The following is a 14,152-nucleotide window of genomic DNA, read 5'->3' as shown; positions in this document are numbered from 1 at the left end:
CCACTGGGGGCGCTCTTTCACTTTCTGGTTTTATTTGTTCCACGAAGAAGAACATAGAGTCTACAGCCCACAACAACCTGCTAGCAGTTGATAAGCTAACTGCTAACGTAATGTCGATAGACTGTTATCGACAGTGGACCGTGGCCGCCACAGGGGGCGCTCGTCGACTTCCTGATTTTATTCAACGAAGAAGACGAAAAGGCTGTCGCCCACAAGAACCTGCTAGCAGTTGATAAGCTAACTGCTAATGTAAAGTCGACAGCCTCAAGTGATAGACTGTTATCGACAGTGGACTGTGGCCGCCACATGGGGGCGCTCGTCGACTTTCTGATTTTATTTGTTCCACGAAGAAGAACGTAGACGCAGCAGCCCACAAGAACCTGCTAGCAGTTGATAAGCTAACTGCTAACGTAATGTCGACAGCCTCTAAAGTGGTTCTGGGAGTTTCTGTGGTTCTGACCGTGAGCACCGTGGCTGCCGTCCATCTCAAGCAGGGCCAGGACAGACAGGTGAGCCTAACCGGGGCGGTACAAAGTGGCTCCATATAGCGCGGCTACAGGCTACCGGCTAGCTGCTTTGACTGAGGAGGTCATTTGTGTTTTTCATCATTCGAAAATACAACTTCGTCCCGCCATTAAAGAATAAACATTAAACATCTCCGAAGGTGGAACGCTCACACTTAAACACAGAAAAAGAAAGTATCGGAGTATCCCACTTTCACTTTTAAATTATATTTAAACACACGTTTTAACGAAAGTAAGCTTTCTGTTGTATTGTTCAAATAAGTATTTTATTAACCATCGTGCAGAATATTTCTGTACAACCTAACTTTGTTTTTGCTGAGTTAATTGCTGATGATAATAGTCTGATAGACTGTTATCGATCGTGGCCGCCACAGGGGGCGCCCTTTGACTATCTGGTTTTATTTGTTCCACGAAGGAGGCTGCATTAAGACAATACAACATAATGTATATTTTTGATATGAGGTTTTAGGCAGAGAGTGAATCTAACTCGGCTAATTGTGTGGGGTCAGCGTCTCCAGGAGGGCGTCCTCAGAGATTTGGAGCGTTTGGAGAGGAAGAAGGAAAACTTGCGGCTGCTGGAAGAGAACAGGAAGTTGACCACTCATCTAGAAGAAGACCGAAGGCGTAGAGAGGCGGAGATCCGCCCTCAAGACCTCACCCACCATTGAAGCAGGTAATACATTGGTTCACTGGGCCACGCCCTTCAACGTAACACCTCAGAATGATAGACTGGGTCATACTTTATATACTTTATATATTTATATTTATTGGTTCTCTGTGTAGGGGCGGGGCCATGGACAGCAGTGGCGAGCTGGGCGCCGGCGAGGACGAGGCTGCGTGCACATCTGCCTCCGAGGGTCTGGAAGAGGGTGAAGTGGAGGGCGAAACACTGCTGATAGTGGAGTCGGAGGACCAGGGCTCTGTGGATCTGTCACATGACCAGAGCGGTGACTCGCTCGCCAGCGACTTAGGCGAGGAGGCGGACGGAGCGTGGGCCTGCGAGGATTTGGCGTTTTACTGCGAGCGCTGCCACAAGTGGATCCCTGCGGGTGCGCTGCCATTTTCTTTTTTTTGCCCGTTTTCACTTAGCGTTAGTTTGGCTAAATTAGCCTGGTTAGCATTAGCCTGATAGAAATGTGGTGAACACAAATGTCAGTGTCACTAAAATGCTGGTTTAAGAATGGGTTTGTTTTTGTTTAGTTCATCTCCATGGCGACCAGCCCAGCTACCTGAAAGGAGACAACTTCTTCAAGTTTGTCTGCTTTGACTGCTCCGAAGACGGCAAGGAGACCTTTGAGAGGATGCGGCTCACCTGGCAGCAGGTTACATGGTCACTTTACGGCCCCCACGCCCCCACCCCCGACCCCCAGTGTGGAGTTACAGTTTGTTTTTCTCAGGTGGTCATGCTAGCCATGTACAATCTGTCCCTGGAGGGAACCGGACGCCAAGGTTACTTCCGCTGGAAGGAGGACATCTGCGCATTCATCGGCCGACACTGGAACTTCCTTCTTGGATCAAGGTCACTTCCTGTCACATGAGGATCCCCCGCGGATGATGACTAGGCTATGGCTGATGTGCTTTGGTCACCTCGCAGGAAAAAGACGTCAACGTGGTGGAGCACCGTGGCCGGCTGTCTGTCAGTCGGGAGTCCCGCCTTCTTCCGCTCGGGAGCGCAGGAGTTTAGCGAGCCCGGTTGGTGGAAGCTGGTTCACAACCGACCTCCGACCCTGCGGCCAGACACCGACAAGGCCAGCACTAAGGTCAAAGGTGAGGTTCGATGTCACCGATGGTCATTTGCTTTTTTGTCCACGTTTGTTCACATCCTGGTACTTTTCCTGGGTCGGACATGCAGCATCCAAGGCGGCGTTGGAGCCCATCATCACCGTGGAGGGTCTGAGGAAGCGCAGCGCCAGAAACCCGGTGGAGAGCGCCATGCAGCTGAAGGAGAAGCGCTCGCGGACTCAGGAGGCCAAAGACATTCGGCGTGCTCAGAAGGAGGCTGGCGGATTCACGGACCGCAGTGCTTCCTCCACGCCAGTCAAAGCGGGCGTAGGCCGCGGCGGCACCGCCGCTCGACGACCGGACCTGGTTCTGGAGAAAGGCGAGGTCGTTGACTTCTCTTCCCTCAGTTCGTCAGATAGAACTCCGCTGACCAGCCCGTCACCATCACCCTCACCGGATTTCTCCGCCCCCGGGACTCCGGCCTCCCACTCTGCCACGCCCAGCCTGCTATCGGAGGCGGACCTCATCCCGGACGCCATGCCGCCTCAGGCTCTCTTCCATGGTGAGTTGACATCTAGAGGCCACACCTACTGTAATCTTGACTCCTGGTGTTCTTGTCACGCCCAGACGATGAGGAGATGGAGGCGGATGGGATGATCGACCCCGGAATGGAGTACGCCCCTCCACCCGCCACCATTTTCATTGGTCGCAAGAAGCTCCGCCCAGCACCACCTCACATCAAGCATGAGGCAGACAGCGAGGACGATGACGGACAGGAGCACGAGGAGGACTTGGAAGAAGCGGTCGGCCCGCCTCTTTCTAGTGGCGCCCACAACAGGACAGAGCGGAGGATGGCCGGGCGTTCCGAGAAAAGCGACGGGGGCGGCGGCGCCCCACAGAATTCTCATTACGTGCCTCTGAGCCTATACGAGGAGAGGATCCTGCGGCGCCGTTTGGACACATGCCCTTTAGCGTTAGCCGTCACGCCGCAAGCCAAACGCCTCCACCGCAAGCTGCTGGTCCGTCAGGTCAAGAGGCAGCGAGGGCTCCCCCTGCTGGACATCGACCGTGCGGTCAGCACCGCCCTCAGCCTGGTGGGAGGAGTCTACGGAGCCCTAGAGGTCAACGGAGGTCAATTTGCAACCAACAGCCAGGAGCTGCGTGTCCTTGATCGCTTCCAGGTAAACATCAGAAACAGGAAGTCCAAATGCGCGGATGCGTTAGCGACTTCTTTGTCTGTAGGTGAAGGGGTCCACGAGGAGGGGCTTCCCTGCACCGCGGGTGTCCTTCTGCCATCGACTGATGGGAGCACATGGCGGTTTGGAGCAAAGCATCAAGAGCCCTTACACGTCCCGCCTCCTCAAACCGTACATCAGGTAAAGCAGCGCATGGCGGGAACCTCCCTTAAGGTTGTTGTGACCTTTGACTCTTAACTCGTAGGCGCGACTACGAGAGTCGGCCGCTGAAGATGAGGCTGCTCGCAGAGATCCGAGCTCGTCGTCGTGGGGATGGAGTAGACTGTACCCCTGAAGCAGACGCCCCCATCGACTACTGCTACGTGCGGCCTGACCACATCCCCGCCGTCAACGCCATGTGTCACGAGCACTTCTGGCCAGGTGAGCCAATAAGATGCCACAAGGCTACGCTAAGCTAAGCTAACCCCCCCCCCCTTCTTCTTGTAGGAGTGGACCTGTCCGAATGCCTCCAGTACCCGGACTTCAGCGTGGTGGTTCTCTACAAGAAGGTGGTAGTCGCCTTCGGGTTCATGGTGCCCGACGTCAAGTACAACGAGGCCTACATCTCCTTCCTGCTGGTGCATCCCGAGTGGCGGCGAGCGGGCATCGGCACCTTCATGATCTACCATCTCATCCAGGTGAGTACCTCGCCGTGCGCTCGTCGCCGCCAGTGTCCCACATTCTGATTGGCGCCGCTGCTTTCAGACGTGCATGGGCAAGGATGTGACGCTGCACGTGTCGGCCAGTAATCCCGCCATGTTGCTCTACCAGAAGTTCGGCTTCAAGGCCGAGGAGTACATCCTGGACTTTTACGACAAGTATTACCCGCTGGACAGTAGCGAGTGTCGACACGCTTTTTTTCTACGACTGCGCCGCTGATTACTTGTCGGAGTGTGTTGTGATTCGAGGAATGCGTTAATAAATGGAAGGATGACATCCCTCAGTAGCTGGCGTGATGGATGACCAGCAAGTCAGGAAACCCCGCCCCCTCCATGTCTCTATGGCTCGCTCATGAGGTCCGGCTAGCGAGTAGAGATACCATGGCATCGCAGCCAGTCCCGATGGCCACATCAGACGCCGTGCGGCCATTTTTGTCACGCAAGCCGGTGGCGGCCTTGCAGCTGAAAGACACCCAACAGCGAGTGTGACATCATTCCGGTGACGACATCCAACGTCTACAATATGCTCCACGCTTACCTGAGCAGAACCTCAGCACACCGCAGACCTCCAGAGGCCAGAGCAGCGGCCTCGTGCAACGCCGTGTTCTTCAAGCTGGGGAGGAGACCACGTCATACGCAGAATCACGTGAAGAATGAAATGATGTCATCTTACGGCCCAGATCGCCGGTCCACGTCCGCGCCGGCCTGCACCAACACCGGAAGAACCTCGTGATGACCATTGGCAGTGGCGAGGGACAGGGCATGACGGCCATCGGTCCCGCAGCATCGTGGGTCCGCCCCCTGATGGACACCCAATGGTGGGCGAGTGACGCAAAGGCTCCGATTGGCTGAAGGCGCTCGTTACCTGATCTAAGAGCTGCTGGATCACATCTACCCGACCATGTGCCGGACCCACTTCCTGCAGCAGTTGACTGTCTCTCACCTGAGCCAATCACAGGCTTTCATAAAGAGGGAGGGGCCACAACGGAATTTTAATTTTAATGTTGGCATCTCACCATCATATTAGTTTTTCTTCCACTTCCTGATAACACAAAAATAAAAGCAGAGTTAAGTTGCTGCAGCGTCACGCTTGCATGATGTAATGCTAATGTTCTCACCGTGGCGACCCGAGTGGGTCCGCTCCGTCACGCTGCTCAGAGTTTCACCCTCAGAACCGATCTGAGACCCGACAGAAGAACAAAACAAAACCGTATCACTAAACATCTAAGCAACGTGCTTTACTGTCGAGAGACTTATCAACTCACACGCCTGACTTCCTGTCCGACTTCCTGCGAGGCCACCATAAAGCTGATGGTCACGCTGACCTCATGAGCGTCTTCTTCAAGCACTGCAGACACCATCTTAGTGACGGAGCACAGCAAGTTAAAGCACCAGCTCAGGTCTTCTGACGATTGTCCCATGATGCCGAGCTGCCCTACCCTGCCGAGGCGAGGCTCTCCCAGCAGAGTCCTGAAGGGGGCGTTGTTCTGAGCAAAACTCCTCAGGTGAGCGCACACGTGATCCAGCTGCTTCCTCCAATACCCTGAACACACCTTTCGCTGTTATCTGCAGTATCAATACTAGTAGGACTAGTAGTGATATCAGTGGCAGCGTGAATAGTAGTAGTACTACTATCAGTAGTCGTAGTAGTAGTTGTATCAAAAATAAAGAGTTTCAGTGGTATCAATAGCTGTAGTACTCTGAATAGTAGTATCAGTAGCACCAGTGGTTTCAGTGGTAGTATCAAGAGTAGTAGTAGTAGTATGAGTAGTAGTATCACCTCTTCCCGGGCTGATGGCGGTGTGTGGTGGTTGTTTGATGGTTTGCTTCCTGCTCACATTCTGCTGCTGCTGCTGCTGCTTTTTGTGGAGCTCAGTGGCTGATGGGTAATGTAGTCCCACAGTCTGCGTGTGCCTCTCCATAGTGGGCGGGACAAACTTTGAAGAAGAGGGCGTGGTTTGAGCAGCGTGCTACCTCTGCGTAGGTTCTGTGTTCATACCTGGTTTGTGCCAGCGCCCCCCGTAGGCGGTATGACATCATTACAGGAAGTCTGGGAAGCGTCCAAGAAAGCGCCGCAGGCCGAGCAGTAGATGGCGTGCGGGGCTCCACTTGCACCACAACGACGACACAACACGCTGCCGAGAGCATGTGCACACTGAACACATGTGAACTTGTTAGCATTGAGGCGGGCTAGCAGTCTGGAAAAATGTTAGCTTAGCTTAGCTTCCAGTGTGTGTGTATATACCTTGCAGCCACACCAGTCACAATAACGTGCATCGTAGCTGTTCAGTCGTTGGCATTTGGAGCAGGTCACTTTCCTGTTGCGTGGCAATGGGACCGAGGGGCCGCCATTTGCCTCAAACGATGTCTGCACCAGTACAACACACACACATGCATTCACTATACTGTACCGTATATATTTCCTTGTTAAGCGAGGGTGCGTTACCGTGTGGAGGCGGGTTTCACACGTCAAACAGTTTGACATGTCAGGTGGATTCCCTCGTCCACAACACACACACATAATGTGATCCTGACACACAACAACAAGTTTGTGTTAAACGTCACAGACACTCGTGTGTGTAAACAGTATACCTGCAGTTGGAGGCTGGACTGGGGGAGGAGCTGCTGCTTGATGGAGGCGTGGCATATCAAACAAGCGTGCGTGTTGACGGGAACTTGAGCGTTACACATCACACAACACACCAGCTGACACACACAAACACAAGTCAGTGTGACATCATCATCATCATTAACCCTTAGATGCACGAGTGACTGGACCCTACACTCTTCAATAAGTGGGTCAAAAATGACCCATACTAGAATCAATGCCTTTTTATGCCAATTTTGCCATTTTGGTTAGGAATAATCACCTGTATTATATTTAGGAGTTGATAAGAATCAAAGGTTCCTATTGGATTCCATAGAAAATGCATGCAGGTCATTTTTGACCCACTTATGGAAGGTTGGGGTAGTAACACAAAAAGCAAAAATTTCTTAAAATGTATAAAATTTAAGTTAAAAATGTGAAAGGCATGATATCAAAAACGTGTTTTTTGAGGAATACCTGGAATATGAAATGATAAAACAAATTCATTATGAAGATATTTCAAGAAAACTACCTGACCGGGTCATTTTTGATCCACTTATGGAAGGTTGGGGTAGTAACACAAAAACAAAAATTTCTTAAAATGTATAAAATTTAAGTTAAAAATGTGAATGGCATGATATCAAAAACATGTTTTTTGAGGAATACCTGGAATATGAAATAATAAAAAATGTTCATTACAAAGATATTTCAAGAAAACAACCTGACCGGGTCATTTGTGACCCACTTATGGAAGGTTGGGGTAGTAACACAAAAACAAAAATTTCTTAAAATGTATAAAATTTAAGTTAAAAATGCGAATATCAAAACATGTTTTTTTGAGGAATACCTGGAATATAAAATGATAAAAAAAATTCATTCCAAAAATATTTCAAGAAAACAACCTGACCGGGGGTCATTTTTGACCCACTTATGCATCTAAGGGTTAAACGCAGTACCTGTCCTCCTTCAGCAGGGGGCAGCCTGTGTTGCGGCAGATGAGGCAGCGCGGCGCCACACTGAGCACAGAAACTAGCCAACGGGTCTGAAGGTCGAAAGGTCAAACAGTGCACACACCTACAATGACAAGACACACACACACAAAGATAGATACCTTATCCAAGCTATGCGTTCTCAGAAGCGAGCATACCGCAGGAAGTCGGTCTCTCTTTGGACGCGTGACGCTTGCGTGCTGCTCAGCTGCCTCAGCAAACCTGCGCTCTGACAAACAGGAAAACACTTCAAAATTAAAGCGTCCCGGCTAAATGAGCCACGTGAAATCAGGGCGTTTACCTCAGAACTCGGACTTTGCATTGTGTCGGTCAGAGACACACGATTCTTGAAGAAACGAGGAACAACACGAGGAGAGGCGCCGCTCGCCATCTTTGACCCTGAAGACCCTTTGTGACCTTGAGGCGAGTGTGAATCTGCAACATCGGCCTAGAAGTTTGACAAGATGGCGAACCAGTCAGTCAGTCAGGGATCAATCCCACGATGTTGTGCGTTCATTGATGACTCGTTACCTGCTGCGTAGGCTCCTCCTCTTCATCCAGTTGGACCAGGAAGACTTTAGTCACGATGGCGCTCTCTCGGCCATCGCTGCGGACACGTGTGACAGTTAACAGGAAGTGACTTTTACATGTTAGTCAAGCCTAAAGACAAAACTGAGTGTGACATCATCGTGTTACCTGGTGGCAGCCATCGCTCTGACGCAGACGCGGCCGGCGGGCAGATACAGTGGCTCGCTGTACCGCCGACTGACACTTCCTGTCCCGACTTGATCGGGTAGCGGCTTGGAGCCGTCCAGCGTGAAGAAGACGTGCGCGTCACGAGTGTCTGCGTGGGAGCGAACACATTCATTCATTCATCATTAGCTAAGCCAGCTAGCATGAAACTCAAGCAACAGATGCATTGTGGGAACTTTAGGTTGCCATTCAGCGTCCAATCACGTTGCACTGACAGCAAACAGCCACTCGGGGGTGCAGTTGCTTACTTGTAGGGTTAGCATTGATATGATAGGCGGTGCGGACCAATAGGAGTTAAAGTAACATGTATGTGCTAATGTACCTGACTGAATGCACACACGTGTGCTCGTGTCAATGTGGGGCTTTGCTCGTAGTCTGTCCCGGTGCATGATGGGAATGATCCGCGGCGCCGCCACTGCACCTGCTGTCATGATGACGTCTGCTATATGATGATAACGTAAAGTCAACTTAAGTGTGTCTTTAAGTGTCAGAACACTCCATGAAATTAATAATTGTGATTAATTTAAAAATACAAATGAAAACAAGTCAACTTACTTTGAATGAGTCGAGTTCTTTAAGACTTCAGCACTTTGTGTATGACGGTTTGAGTGTTGACTTGTGTTTGTGTCACCGCGGTAACGGGGGTGGGACCCCACATTACACTGCCCTTCCGCCGGTGTGGTTTAAAAAAAACACCTAAATTTTTTCGGTTTCGTACGCAAATTTTTATCCAATATTTTCATTTAAAGAAGCCTAATAGCATGCTATAAAAGGTTCGGTTACGAATCAAAATATATTACGAATTAACTTTTTTTCCGTCAGGCAATATTTTGGACACCCCTGTTAGCTTTTCAGGACCCCGGAATGACGCATGGCTAACTAACCAGCAAGCTAGCAAGACAACACTAATTGTGACATGACTGATATTAGAAATTCGTGAGCATATAATCACACCAATCATTTTGTGGAGTTTAGAGGAAATATTAAAGATGGCGGAAGTGAAAGTCAAGACGGAAACAAACACTTGTGAACCCGCCGAAGTTGAAAACAGGTGAGTGTTTTGATTTTTAAAAAACACATGCATTGGAGAAACGCTGCCAGTAACAATGTTGTGTCTGTGATTAATTCTATCTGATAAAGCACGACTTCGGCAATAATTTCATAACTCATACACTTCCCTCCCTCAAATATGAACGAAGTTAAAACAAATTTTATACAGGAAAATAGTCTTTGGTCCCCATTGTGTTAACATTGAGTCAAGACAGAAGCTGTGATCGACCCACGGACCTTGGCAAGCACAACCGTACTACAAAATATATATATATCATCACTTTAGCTGTGGAAGTCTGTTTTAAAAGTCAACGGAGTAGCCATTAACATTTTTTGATCATCGAAAAGTCCAGGGAAGATAGTCAAGTGTCATTTTTCATGTACCATGATTAGTTAAAAAAATTGCTAGAATGCTTTTATGCACATTTGGACCTTAATGAGGTTTTAGGTAGAGCTACAGTATCCAAAAACGAGAAGGGGGAGGGAGACAAACACAGTTTGGAACTTTTAATTAATTTACTTTAAGATCACAGGCTATAAAAAGCCAGACAGAAAATTCTCATTTTCTGTCAGGCATTCGCAAAGTCATACCCATTGGCCCCCAGATGGCTAAAGCAAAGAAGCTTTCTCTACTAGAACATATTCTGATCGTCAGCTGCCATTGCTGCTGAGGTTGGACGCAGTAAGACAGTCACTCTACATTTTTTTGAAAGATCCTGAGCATTAGGGAACAAAAACAGTGAAGTGGTAGCAGCAGGATCCGATGGGCTGTCCGTCAAAGACACAGGGCGGTCCTTGAACCTTACTGGCGCCCAATAACCAACAGGCGACATCTGCGGGAAAAGGGTTTCAAAAACAAAAAAATGAATTCAAAGACCTTGTCTCCTTCAACACTGCAAAAAATCATATGAAAATGTGCCCCTGATTCAGGACCAAATTGCGTGTGTTTTGATCAGGATCAAGGAGCTCTGTCAGCAGTTCCCGCATGGGATCACCGACCAGGTGATCCAGAACGACATGCCTCACCTGGAACCTCAGCAGAGAGCCATGGCCATCAACAAACTGCTCTCATTGGTTAGTCTCACCTATGCGTGACGTCTCTTTCACATGTGGCTCACCTCAATTTGACCTTTTCCAGGGCCTTCTGGACCTCCTGAGGAACAGTTCCGGGCTTCTCTACAGGCTGAAGGACTCCCAGAGTGCCAGGTAGGTGTGCTCATTAGCGCCATCCGATGGTAGGACGCTGCTTACACGGCACTGCTGAATGTTCTTGTGTGTGACAGTAAGATGAAAGGTTCTGACAACCAGGAGAAACTCGTCTATCAGATCATTGAAGATGCCTCAAACAAAGGTTGGAAGAACACGTGGGTTCAATGCCGGTGTGAGAGACACGCAGTGTGTTGACGTGCACGTACCTGTGCAGGTATCTGGAGCAGGGACATCCGCTTCAAGAGCAATCTTCCTCTGACGGAGATCAACAAGATCCTGAAGAACTTGGAGAGTAAAAAACTCATCAAAGCTGTCAAATCTGTGGCGGTGAGTCCAGCGTTGTACATCTAGAAAGAAAGAAATGGGACCTCATCTCAAGTACAGGTGTGTGTTGTGTTTAGGCGTCCAAGAAAAAAGTGTACATGTTGTACAACGTCCAGCCCGACCGCTCTGTGACAGGCGGGGCTTGGTACAGCGACCAGGACTTTGAGTCAGAGTTTGTGGAGGTTCTGAACCAGCAGTGCTTCAAGTTCCTGCAGGGCAAGGTGTGTGGTGTGGGGACCAGAAGGGGGCGCCACAGTGTTACCCGCTTAACGCTAATCGTGTGCCGGTGTCAGGCTGACGCGGCGAGGGAAAGCAAGCAGAGTCCGATGGTGCAGAGAAACAGCTCCTTCGCCACGTCGCACGAAGTCTGGAAGTACATCTGCGAGCTGGGAATCAGCAAGGTAGCCCCGCCTTCTTTCCTCACGCCACGCCGCACGCTTTTGATTGACTGCTAGCTGTGCGGTGTCAGGTGGATCTGTCCATGGAGGACATCGAAACCATCCTCAACACGCTGGTGTATGACGGTAAAGTGGAAGTGAGCATCATGGCCGCCAAGGAGGGAACGCTGGGAAGCGTGGATGGACACATCAAGCTCTACCGCGGCGTCAACGCCATCGTCCCGCCCACCGGCCTAGTCAAGACGCCCTGCGGACTCTGCCCGGTAACAGACCCTCTTCTTCAAGTCATGGCCGTGCTTTATAAGTAGCCACGTATACATGGACCCAAATATTCCAATATCCCAAATATTGTCAGACTGCGTTCTTCTTCTGTTGTGTATTGGCGGTTGGCAAGCAGCTTTCGTGCGCATTAGCGCCATCTGTGGAACAGAATCTTAACCCTTCTATACGCCATTCACAAGTCCACTTTTATTAAAAAGGGGCGACACGGTGGTTGAGTGGTTAGCGCGCAGGCCACCGGTCCAGGGTGTACCCCGCCTCTCACCCCAAGACAGCTGGGATAGGCTCCAGCACGCGAAAGGAAAAGTGGTAGAAAATGAATGAATGAATGAATCTTAGCTTGGGCTGTAGTGGTTAGCGTGCAGACCTCACAGCTAGGAGACCCGAGTTCAATTCCACCCTCGGGCGTCTCTGTGTGGAGTTTGCATGTTCTCCCCAGTGCATGCGTGGGTTTTCTCCGGGTACTCCGGTTTCCTCATTCCACATTCCAAAAACATGCTAGGTTAATTAGCGACTCCAAATTGTCCATAGGTATGAATGTGAGTGTGAATGGTTGTTTGTCTATATGTGTCCTGTGATTGGCTGGCCACCAGTCCAGGGTGTACCCCGCCTCTTGCCCAATGACAGCTGGGATGTACCCCTCCGCGACCCTTGTGCGGAAAAAGCAGTAGAAAATGAATGAATGAATGAGTTTTATGAAAAAATAAAATATATTATTATAATAATATTTATAATATTTTTCTTTTTTTAAGGTTTTTGATGACTGTCACGAAGGAGGAGAAATTTCACCGTCTAGTTGCATCTACCTGGACGAGTGGTTGGACTTCTGACATAGCCTATTATTAGCGTTATTAATTTTAGTCTTTATTATTTTTTTCCTGACATGAACATTGACATTGAGCCCACTGCAGATAAGTACACGCAATCCAGCACTTTGATTATCAATAAAGTCAGTTATTGTCAGTTATTATTTGTTTTCCTTCCACTCTTCTTGTGCTAGGTGACGTTAGCTCACAACATCAAATGTGTGGGCGTGACCAGCAGGTGTCTTATTGTCAACAGGAAGTAGTTGGCTGACTGCATCAACGACAGGCAGTCATTTTGTTGGTACTGCAGGGGGGCGCTGACAGTTTAATAACAGTCTGTGAACGCAACACCACCGCAGCTGACGGGCTCGGAAGGCGTGTGTGCGTGTGAGCGGAGAGGGGCGGGGTCAATCCCGTCATCCCCTGCAGCAGCATCCTCTTCATCCTCATCATCCTCGACTCTGCGGCCTCTTTTCATCGCAACTTTGGATCATCATCATCATCATCATTATCATCATCATCGTGACCAGGTGAGCTATCCTCGTGTTGTGTTCGTGGGTTCCGCCTTTCCGAGACGTTCGTCTCTTAGTCGCTGTAAAAGAAATCACGGCGCACGGACGCGCACGGGCGTGACCGGTGCAAGATGGTGCGTTCGCGGACTAAACAGTCGCGCACACGCAGCATCCGATCGGGGGAAAAAAGGTTATCGATATAGCGTCTCTAGGTTCGGTTCCGACTGGTACCGATCGCGGGACTGACGAACGCATTGCACGGTACCGTGACTGATGACTGGAGCAGAACTTCCTCTTTTGGTTCTATTCTAAACGGAACCAATAAACAAAACAATAATAATAATAATAATAATACGAACACAACTATGACAAAACAAGTGGAGATGTGGGTTGTAAATATTTGTATGCTTCTGATACTATTTTGAAGTACAAACAGGAAGTAGCGATATGACGTCACAATCCGAGGTGAGGTGACTTGGCGTCATAACAAAGGTTGCCAACTCCCTGCTCCACTGCTTGTTGACAGTTGATTGGTTTTGCCTCACCAGCGTAGTGAATTTAATAAATCAATTAATTTATTAATAACTAATTAATTTAATTAATTGACTTTTTGACTCCAACCTGAGTTTAATTAGATGCATATTTTGGAGTAATTCCAAATAAAATTTTTCGTGCAAGAGAAACAGAACCTTTATGTAATAGTGCAAATGTGGTTCTTAACATACTGCCGGGTTGAGCAAACTGCAGCCCGAGGGCCACATCAGGCCCGCTGTGCATCTTAATCCGGCCCACCATTTTTTAATTCCATTTATTTAACATCAACACTTGAGTCGCACGCATGACACTCAAAGTAAACCTACCTACTGCACCACTAGCATAAAAATATCCATGTGTCATGCCCAAAAAACACACATATGTTTCTGCCGCAAGACATGCTGGGTAGCTTATGGAACTCTTTCTCTTAACATTTTGCCATGATTGTTGTTTGAGGAGGTCGTCTGAAGATTTAACATACTCTTCCAATGTTTGTGTTTATAGTTCTTATTGTTTACTACCCAGCATGCTTTGCGGTATTTGGAAGTATCATTTGCAAGTAATGTTATGT

General features: G+C 49.1%; 4 protein-coding genes across 5 annotated transcripts; 3 read left to right on the top strand and 1 right to left on the bottom strand.

Moving 5' to 3' along the window:
• The first annotated feature begins 246 nt into the window (after nt 1-246).
• On the top strand, nt 247-1,192 carry pet117 (PET117 cytochrome c oxidase chaperone). Its single transcript, XM_058065418.2, has 2 exons — nt 247-509; nt 1,034-1,192. Exons 1-2 carry the CDS (start codon nt 414-416, stop codon nt 1,190-1,192), a joined length of 255 nt encoding a protein of 84 aa, XP_057921401.1. The 5' UTR covers nt 247-413.
• Nucleotides 1,193-1,317: 125 nt separating this feature from the next.
• On the top strand, nt 1,318-5,117 carry kat14 (lysine acetyltransferase 14). Its single transcript, XM_058065412.2, has 10 exons — nt 1,318-1,573; nt 1,725-1,846; nt 1,922-2,043; nt 2,119-2,291; nt 2,377-2,808; nt 2,874-3,427; nt 3,489-3,622; nt 3,687-3,862; nt 3,929-4,119; nt 4,187-5,117. Exons 1-10 carry the CDS (start codon nt 1,318-1,320, stop codon nt 4,358-4,360), a joined length of 2,334 nt encoding a protein of 777 aa, XP_057921395.2. The 3' UTR covers nt 4,361-5,117.
• Nucleotides 3,919-8,905, bottom strand: dzank1 (double zinc ribbon and ankyrin repeat domains 1). Its single transcript, XM_078793276.1, has 19 exons — nt 8,792-8,905; nt 8,413-8,560; nt 8,248-8,323; nt 8,018-8,164; nt 7,875-7,945; nt 7,684-7,801; nt 6,733-6,846; nt 6,587-6,670; nt 6,386-6,508; nt 6,138-6,295; nt 5,921-6,096; nt 5,580-5,683; nt 5,406-5,501; nt 5,259-5,319; nt 5,157-5,182; nt 5,006-5,083; nt 4,814-4,941; nt 4,679-4,753; nt 3,919-4,602 (listed from the first exon to the last, which is right to left on the bottom strand). Exons 1-19 carry the CDS (start codon nt 8,898-8,900, stop codon nt 4,491-4,493), a joined length of 2,004 nt encoding a protein of 667 aa, XP_078649402.1. The 5' UTR covers nt 8,901-8,905; the 3' UTR covers nt 3,919-4,490.
• On the top strand, nt 5,508-12,873 carry polr3f (polymerase (RNA) III (DNA directed) polypeptide F). Of its 2 annotated transcripts, none has more exons than XM_078793619.1 (9): nt 5,508-5,645; nt 10,476-10,593; nt 10,658-10,725; nt 10,803-10,870; nt 10,943-11,055; nt 11,130-11,273; nt 11,346-11,453; nt 11,522-11,713; nt 12,482-12,873. In XM_078793619.1, exons 2-9 carry the CDS (start codon nt 10,537-10,539, stop codon nt 12,557-12,559), a joined length of 828 nt encoding a protein of 275 aa, XP_078649745.1. In that variant the 5' UTR covers nt 5,508-5,645; nt 10,476-10,536; the 3' UTR covers nt 12,560-12,873. The 2 variants fall into 2 exon arrangements, with proteins under 2 accessions (XP_078649745.1, XP_057921400.1); XM_058065417.2 differs by lacking the exon at nt 5,508-5,645 and adding an exon at nt 8,855-9,520 and having other exon boundaries at nt 12,482-12,871.
• Nucleotides 12,874-14,152: the final 1,279 nt, after the last annotated feature.

This window comes from Doryrhamphus excisus, linkage group LG9, assembly GCF_037039965.1.
Source record: "Doryrhamphus excisus strain RoL-2023G ecotype Guam linkage group LG9, RoL_Dexc_Guam_v1.1, whole genome shotgun sequence".
Taxonomy (NCBI): Eukaryota; Metazoa; Chordata; class Actinopteri; order Syngnathiformes; family Syngnathidae; genus Doryrhamphus; species Doryrhamphus excisus.
Note: the sequence above shows the minus strand (reverse complement) of the source record. Positions and strands in the feature narration are given on the sequence as shown.